A 7610-nucleotide genomic window follows, 5' to 3' on the forward strand; every position below is an offset into this window, starting at 1 on the left:
CTTTTTTTTTTTTTTTTTTTTTTTTTTGATCGTCGTTGAAAGTAAACGACTGCACTATTGATCGAGGGATAGGGATATTGCTTGTTCGAAAATTATTTTCTCAACCTCCACTACGTAATGTTTATCTGACGAGATGAAGTGGCTTGTGCGGGCAATTGCGTCACAGCCTCTTCTCCATGTACACTCGATCAAAGCCCTTCTCCGAGACCCGCCCCGTCTCGCGGTACCCGAGGCGGCCGTATAGGCCAATGTTCTCCGTCATGAGGACGTGCGTGTAGAGTTTGACCGTGGAGAGACCCTCCTGGCGAGCGCGGTCCTCGGCAAACGACATGAGCAGCCTGCCCACGCCCTGGCCCTGCGCCCGTGGAGCGACTGCTACGTTGTCCAGCAGCATCGCTCCCTCCGCCGTCTGCGGAACGAGGACGAGCACTCCCAGGATCTCCCAATCGTCCTGCTGCTCCTCCCCAAGCCCCGTCACCGCCGCCGGCTGCCCCGTGGTGCACACCGTCACTTTCCCCTGCCCCACCAGCGCGCCGTAGTCCTCGAGCATCGGGCCGGGCTCCTTTCCGAGTCGTGCGATATAGTGCGAGTAGGCCGCATCAATGAGGTTCCTGATGGGTTCCACGTCGGCTGCAACCGCTAGCCGGAGGAGGAGGGGCCGCACTGATGATGACGACGACGCCTGGGCTCCCGTCATTTTTCTTCAGGGCCCTCCAGACTCGAAGCTTCCAGACAGAGAACACCGCTCGGACATGTGGGCACAGTTTTTTTTTCTTTTTTCTTTTTTAATTTCTCCTTGTCCCGGGCCTGGATAGGTCTCTCTTGTAAGTGTACAAAGAGGCTACCAAAACAATCTCTCACCGGCCTCTCTCTCTCTCTCTCTCTCTCTCTCTCTCTCTCTCTGTCGCAGATCGCGTGGCACCGCAGTTAGGTCCGGTTTCCGCTTGGTTGCGCACTACTGCACACAGTAGCAGTAGGTCAGGGTTATTTGGGTCTGTCTTGGCTTTGGAGTGGCGCCAGTGCGAAACCTCCCAATCGATTTGCTGCTACCTCTTGCGGGAACACCAGCACCAGAGCTGGGAAAATCCGGACATGAAAGCAAAAACCACAACACCCGAAGCACATGAAGGTCTGGGCTCTCGGATCGTCAAAAGCAAGGGCTAGGGAAAGGCCGAGGTGGGGGGCACAGCGATTACTATGGTATACGGCGTACTTGACTAATCTCATAGTGGACTAGTACTGAGCAACGTGGGACAGATGGAATACAGCACCAGAAATCGATAGCCGTACCTCGAAAGTGTTCCCAAAGTAGGTAGATGAGGTATTAGGTGACTCCGTTCTTCGCTCTTGGGATGTGGAACCGTTGCGAGACTTTGCTCCACCAGACGACCGTACCTAGTCTAAAATTTTACCAGCTTCCGTTGCTTCCCCTTCTAGCCTGTGACTACTTTTTAATGCCTCAGGCACCAACAAGGCACGAATTGTTGGCATCAAGCCCCATCCCGGCTTTTTTGCACTGCCGACCTCGGACGGCATGGCATGTTTACGGCTCAACAACATCAGCCAACCTTGATGGGAGAAACAGCGACTGCCATGGATACATATTGGACATGGTTCGATGCTGAAACAAGATGTTTAAATTGGTTGGCCACGTTGGTTGGCTGAGCCAAGTTTGGCGATCCATGGCGAAAGGAGGGTGATGAGTCCAAATTTGCACATTCTACAACGGACGGCATTTTCATTTAATCCCATGTTTTGGACCAACCATATACCCACGCTTCTGGGGTACCTGTTTTGAGGGGGAGAAAGGCACGGCATTTCAGTTGCAGATTGGATTTGGCCAGTCCTAGACACAAGGGTAGAGCTAATTACCTTCACCTCAACAAATGCATTTTCAAGCACAGGAACCAAGATGAGTTCAAATGAACCCAAACCAAACAAGGTCGAAATGTAAGTTGCATTACTGGCATCTGAAAGTACTGTTAACTCGTCTAAGCTTTTGTTTTTATTTGTATGTATGCTTGGACCTTTTTTTTTTTTTTTTGCCATCAACCAAAATTTCAATACTTATTGATATTTTTCTCCCTCCCGCTGTTCATTTCTGTGGAAGTCACCATGTAAAAGAAGCAAATCCAAAAATGTTACCCTACCCTAGGTTGAGTCAAATCGCGTGATGATTGACACGGCAAGACGGGTGCCTGCAGCGCACGCCGAACGATGGGCTACCGTCTATCATTTTCTTTTTTTTTTCTTGCCCTTGTCAAGGTAGGTCACTCCACTCCCCCGGCTGTCGATCAGTCCGGCAGCGGCAGCGGGACGATTGAAAGGCGCTATGCAGGGATCAGGGCTCATGGAAATCTTGCAAGGGTCAGGATTTCTTCTTCTTTTTGGCTTTGCGATCAAGCTCTGAGGCAGATTTTTTTTTCTCTTCGCCCAATGAGGCACGTCTTTGAGAGCTGGTATGTGGTGATTGCTCAGGCTAGGAAAAAAAAAGGCTCATGATTTGACTCTGCTTTGCTGTTGTTTTGTTCTGCGTGAGGTAACCCAAACAAAGCCGGGGTCTCTAACACACTGTGGGAAACCCCATTTCCTAACCACTCGTCTTCTGTAATCATGTGATATTTTCTGGTAAACTGTACGCCTACCATACTGCACCATATTTGTACCATAGTACAACCAAAAATCCTGCAACAATACGGTCTTCAAGTAATTGTTCGGAATCCCCTAGAATCCATGGATCAGATTTGAATGTGACTAACAACCAGTCAGCTTTGGTGGGGCCCAACCCCCACCCACTTTGGGCCAGGCACCCTCAGCTTCACTGGGCCTTGGTTGCACTGGTGCCTTGCCTAGGTTAAGTCCATCCGCTTCCGGGATGGGGCCGCTTCTTTTGGCTTCTTTTCACTATGCTGCTGAGTTGTCATTTGTGGAGACGGAGGGAGACAAAAAAAACTTCCCACAACGCAACATTCCGGACATGACCGTAATCGTATGCAAACGTGTTGAAATGAGGCCCGCTCATCTGTCTCGCCGCCAAGTTGTTTGGCTTCCTGTTGGAGGCGGAGAGAGCAGCAGAAAAAATGCTATAGGAAAGGGGAGAAAAAAACAAAAAAAAAAAAGACGACATGACCCCCACCCGGCTACGAGCCGTACCAATCCAAAATACAGTACATCTTGGCTTGCTGGGCCCCCAAAACAGAGCCCCAGCAAGGCACGGCTGGCGGAAGAGTGCTGCTGAAACCTAGACAAAGTACTTCCAAGTAGCAACACGAAAGAATACACCTTTGCTATTGGTACAGTGCTAACATCAGCCTGTTTGGAATGCGGCCTGATATTGGGTTTGCTTGGCAAAAAAAGAAAAACAAAGCTTTGGACTATCTCCCGTGGAATTTACTGCACAGTACTGCGACTTCTGTACAGTAACTACAACCTTCGCACTATGACTGGGTCAAGATACTTTGTAGCATGCTAAAAAGTAGAATCTGCTGTTATTGCCAGGGCGCAGACCATCGTCATATTACGTGGTGCACATCGAATGGTTTTGAAGAAGTATGACAAAACCTGCATCTCCTCAATGTCCTCGGCGGACAAGTCTATCTTTCTCTCTTTGCACGCACTGTCTGTTTTTTTTTTTTTTTTTAATCCGAACAAATCCTTTTTTGTTTGGGTCTCACCGAGAATCTCGATCTAGGATGTGGATCGTAAAAGGTAAGCCAAATAACAAAAAAAGCAATGAGCGAAACGCCAGCAGGGCGAAACGGTCGTGCAAATAACCATTGCTACTGTGCCGCGGGGGGTTCTTTTCGCGACAAAGCAAAGGGCGTCCCATTGTTTGAACTGGGGGTTGCACCACAAATGGTTTGAAACAAGCTGTGCGGGCAAATAAGGAAAGAAAATTCTAAAAGCTGCCCAAAACGGCACGACGTCATTTTGGTCCCATCCTTTGTCGGAAAGAAGAAAAAAGGGAACAAAATAGAGGGGCTAAAAGTCGAATAGCAGCGTAAAAAAAAAAAAGGGATTGTTTTGTTTTTTTTGGGATCAAAGAGCAACCCCAGACTCCATCCACCATTCATCAATGCTACGTTCCTACTTTGGAAAAGCCAAGGTAGACTTCACACTCAATTAGCTTTCGGGAGCTTAGCTTCCAAGTGAAAATAAAAAAGAACTGATATGAGAACTAGCAAACAAAAAGGCTCTGTAGCGGATACCTTTGTGGATCTTGCACAAGCCTCATGTTTAGAAAAAGCAAGAATGCGGAAGAGAAAAGAACCAGACGGGCCTTGAATTGCAGCCAGTCACAGCTGAGAAATGCTACGGCTCTGCTTAATGTCGTCACTTGGGAGCAAAGTGGATAAGGATGGTGCAATGCGATACGGTTGTGTACTGTATCGTAAAAGGTACGAGCGAGAGGGGGAACGGACGGGAACATTGGAAGTAAAGACGAAACTTGATTTTTTTTTTTTTGTCATCGTCTCGTACCAAGTGCTAAATAGCAGCCAAGTTGACCTAATACAGACCAAAATGCCTCCCAGGCCTATGGGGAACCCAGATTCCCGGTCAATCAAAGCCGAAACACCTGGAAATGCTTCCAGACCTTTCAAAAGTGGGAAAATATGGAGAAGGGTTGGTCCTGGCGCCGTAAAGTAAGGTACTTTGGGGTATGCTACCTGCAATCGAATGTTCCCCAGGAACAGCTCATCAGGAATCCTGTCGGGGATGCACTGTATTTTAAGATTGGCATGCACGGGTTTATGGAGGGAAACAAACACGACTATGCATTCACTAACCTGCATTCCCCTCCCTGGGGTGTGGCAAGCCAATCCCCAAATTATGCGGTCAGCTGCATAGCCTAGAGTCAGTTTGATGTAGAGGGGGCCGTTTTTGTTGTCCTCACCTGCGTTGTTTTCCTTCATACGAAATCCCATCTGGTCGCGAATATCGTGTTGGGCTCCAGGACGCTAATAATTTGCTGCGTTGTGCATTGAGTACCTTGGCTTTGCGTTGGCTAGTGCTTCGACCAAGTGCGGTGATCCCTCAAGGTTGCCATAGTTCCAAGGAGGCAGGGGGTTTTTTTTTTTTCGTCACAAGTGGTCCAGACAAAAAAAAAAAAAAAAAAAAAAAAAAAAAGGAACACTAACTTGGTTACTGCAGAAGAAGTCTACGACCACTTGCATATCTCTAATGCATCCAAGAGGATGCAGCTCAATATTCTTCGACGTCCGTTCACTTTGGCTCAAATTGTCCCACTCTCCTTGTTCGGAAATGGGTGGAATTCGAAGTCTGATCGTTTGGGATTAAAAGGGCGTGAAAATGAATAAGGCATCCCCAAGCAAGCCTCCTATTCTTTATGTCATGCCGTTGAAGTTACTCCCGCCAGCCACAGTGCACTGTTTTGATCAATGAGAGAATTTTGTCATGTCACAATCACAATTGTAGACTTTTGGGTGGTCAATTTGGGAGGGTAAATTCTGTCTTGTTGAACGAGTCTCCAAATGTGTGATTCAGTGCAGTCCGTTTGCTGCAGCTAATTCGTACATGGGGTCCGCCCAAAGCCCTTCCCTTCAGCATCCGTGAACAGATGCTTCTGTTCGCCTAATATCTATCCACATCCATTCCTCCAAGGCACTCAGAAATATTGTGATGCCATCTGTAGCTTTATAAAACTCCTCTCGAATTTCCCAAAACAAATCAGGTGTATCATTCCGCCCAGTAGTAAAAAAAAGTAAAAACAAGAAAGCCAGGGTATATCTCGTGTTAGAAAGTTTCCCAAGAGTCCAACGCGGCAACAGTGACATTCTGTTTGTGCCATGCGATTCCCAGTATCCAACGCCTTGTATCCGTCCGTATAAAAACAAATCAATCTCCCGGATGCCCATGCCAGCGGTATGTTAAAGGTCAAAGGGGAGGAGGGGGGTTCGTGTTCGTATGCTGTGGTGGGAAGAGTGTGCATGGCAGCGCATCCGGCGTATCCGTATCCGTATCCCATCACTGTTGTTGAAAGGACGCCCAGAAGATTGATGAACAAAAAATGACAGATAGAAAAAAACGAGCGAGGCTCGTAGACCTGGGAAACCACATCATGGTGATTGGTTTGACCCCAAGTCAAGAAAGAGGAAATAACTTTTAATATTTTGGATGATGCCGTGCTCCGGTGAAATGCATGCTTCTTTTTTTCTTGTACAACAAAGGAAAATATGGTGAAGAGAAGTGTGTATGGTGGCTATGCGAGCAGTAAAACTGAGAAGAGGTTTTTCGTTTTTTTTTATCGTTTAAAAGTGTCGTAATGCTGATGGTATTGGGCTCAGAAGCCTCTGTGACTGGTTCAGGTTCGTAATAAGATGGTTGTGTCGCTTATTGTGACCTCCTTCGCTGGAGCCTCACTTGCTCAAAGGAGCTGGCGTACGCTTGAAGTTCCCTCCTGGCCTTCTCTGAGAGCTGGTAGGCCTCGGTGTTTTTTGCGGCGTTGCTGCCCATGGACGAGAGGCTTGCGTGTGAGCTGGATGGTGAGAGGCTCTGGCCTGGCGCCGGGTTTGATGATCGGTGTTGGTACGATTGGTAAAGCGGCGAGGCATAAGAGTCGAAACCGTGCGACTGGTACAACGATGAGGTGCTCGAAGTCATGTTCGAGAAGCCCCAGGCGTAGGACGGACCGGCCAGAGCTGGTGAGCTGGCACCCGAGTTGGGTGCGGACGAGGAGGGGGACATCTTCTCGTAGTCGGCCAGGCGGCATGATTCTGAACAGTAGGTTGCACCATCTGTCTGCCTGTCACAGGCAAGACAGAATTGGTGGTCCCACTGGATTTCAAAAGCCATTGTGTGGTATATTTGAAGTTAAGATAAGTGTTTGCAGTCGAGGGGTAGAAGTGTATGTAGACCACCAGCGGCGATCCTTTGTGGGATGACTCGACGTTCTGGTCGGATGGATACTATGGTCTTGAGCGGTGTCGAAGATGATTATAAAGATGTGTTGCAAAGATTCAATTGTATGATGTGTGAGCGAGAGAGCCAAGCCGGTGGCAGATTCTGTAAAGAATTTTAGAAGTTGTTGGAAGAATAAAAAAAAAAGTTTGATATCCTGGAGGAGCAACAGTCAGAAAGGAGCAGGAGGAGGAGGAGCTGGATCTTTTGTAATTATCGTCTCTACCCTGGTCGGGTGCGCAGGCATCAGCTTGTACCTGATGAGCAAGAATTCACCAATTTGGAGCGGGATGGGTACATGACCGCACTGGATGGATCCTCAGCAAGCTGTGTGTGAGTGGGCTGGCCTGATGACCACACAGAGATAGGATCCACTTTCGAAAAACCTGAGTGGTGCAATAGAGGGCCCCTGGTTGTGCCATTCTGGCTTAGCGCCGTCCACCCCGGCACAGAGCTACCGGGGGGGTGAGAAAAGGTTCCTATTTCCTCCCAGAATAGCCGGATAGGGTACAAAGACTGGCCCTTTGGTGGGGCCCACAAGGCCAGTGCGGAGCAAGGTGTGGTGTGTGACTCTGCGGAGGATGAGGGGGGGTGTGAGGACATCAGCCTTTTGCAAGGAGACAGAAAAAAAAATCTGCACAACCCATGAGTAGGGTGATGTTCGGCAAATCGCCATGGCGTTGCACAGTGGT

General features: G+C 48.5%; 2 protein-coding genes across 2 annotated transcripts; both read right to left on the reverse strand.

The window, feature by feature from the left end:
- Window positions 1-160: 160 nt before the first annotated feature.
- PpBr36_07122 (uncharacterized protein) lies at window positions 161-697 on the reverse strand (the record flags this gene model as incomplete). Its single annotated transcript, XM_029894260.1, has 1 exon — window positions 161-697. The coding sequence occupies one exon, from the start codon at window positions 695-697 to the stop codon at window positions 161-163; it is 537 nt and encodes a 178-aa protein (XP_029748897.1).
- A 5654-nt stretch (window positions 698-6351) lies between these two features.
- PpBr36_07123 (uncharacterized protein) lies at window positions 6352-6813 on the reverse strand (the record flags this gene model as incomplete). The annotated part of the gene is made up of 1 exon (XM_029894261.1): window positions 6352-6813. One exon carries the CDS (start codon window positions 6811-6813, stop codon window positions 6352-6354), a length of 462 nt encoding a protein of 153 aa, XP_029748898.1.
- Window positions 6814-7610: the final 797 nt, after the last annotated feature.

The sequence above is a fragment of the Pyricularia pennisetigena genome, chromosome 1, assembly GCF_004337985.1.
Source record: "Pyricularia pennisetigena strain Br36 chromosome 1, whole genome shotgun sequence".
Lineage (NCBI taxonomy): Eukaryota > Fungi > Ascomycota > Sordariomycetes > Magnaporthales > Pyriculariaceae > Pyricularia > Pyricularia pennisetigena.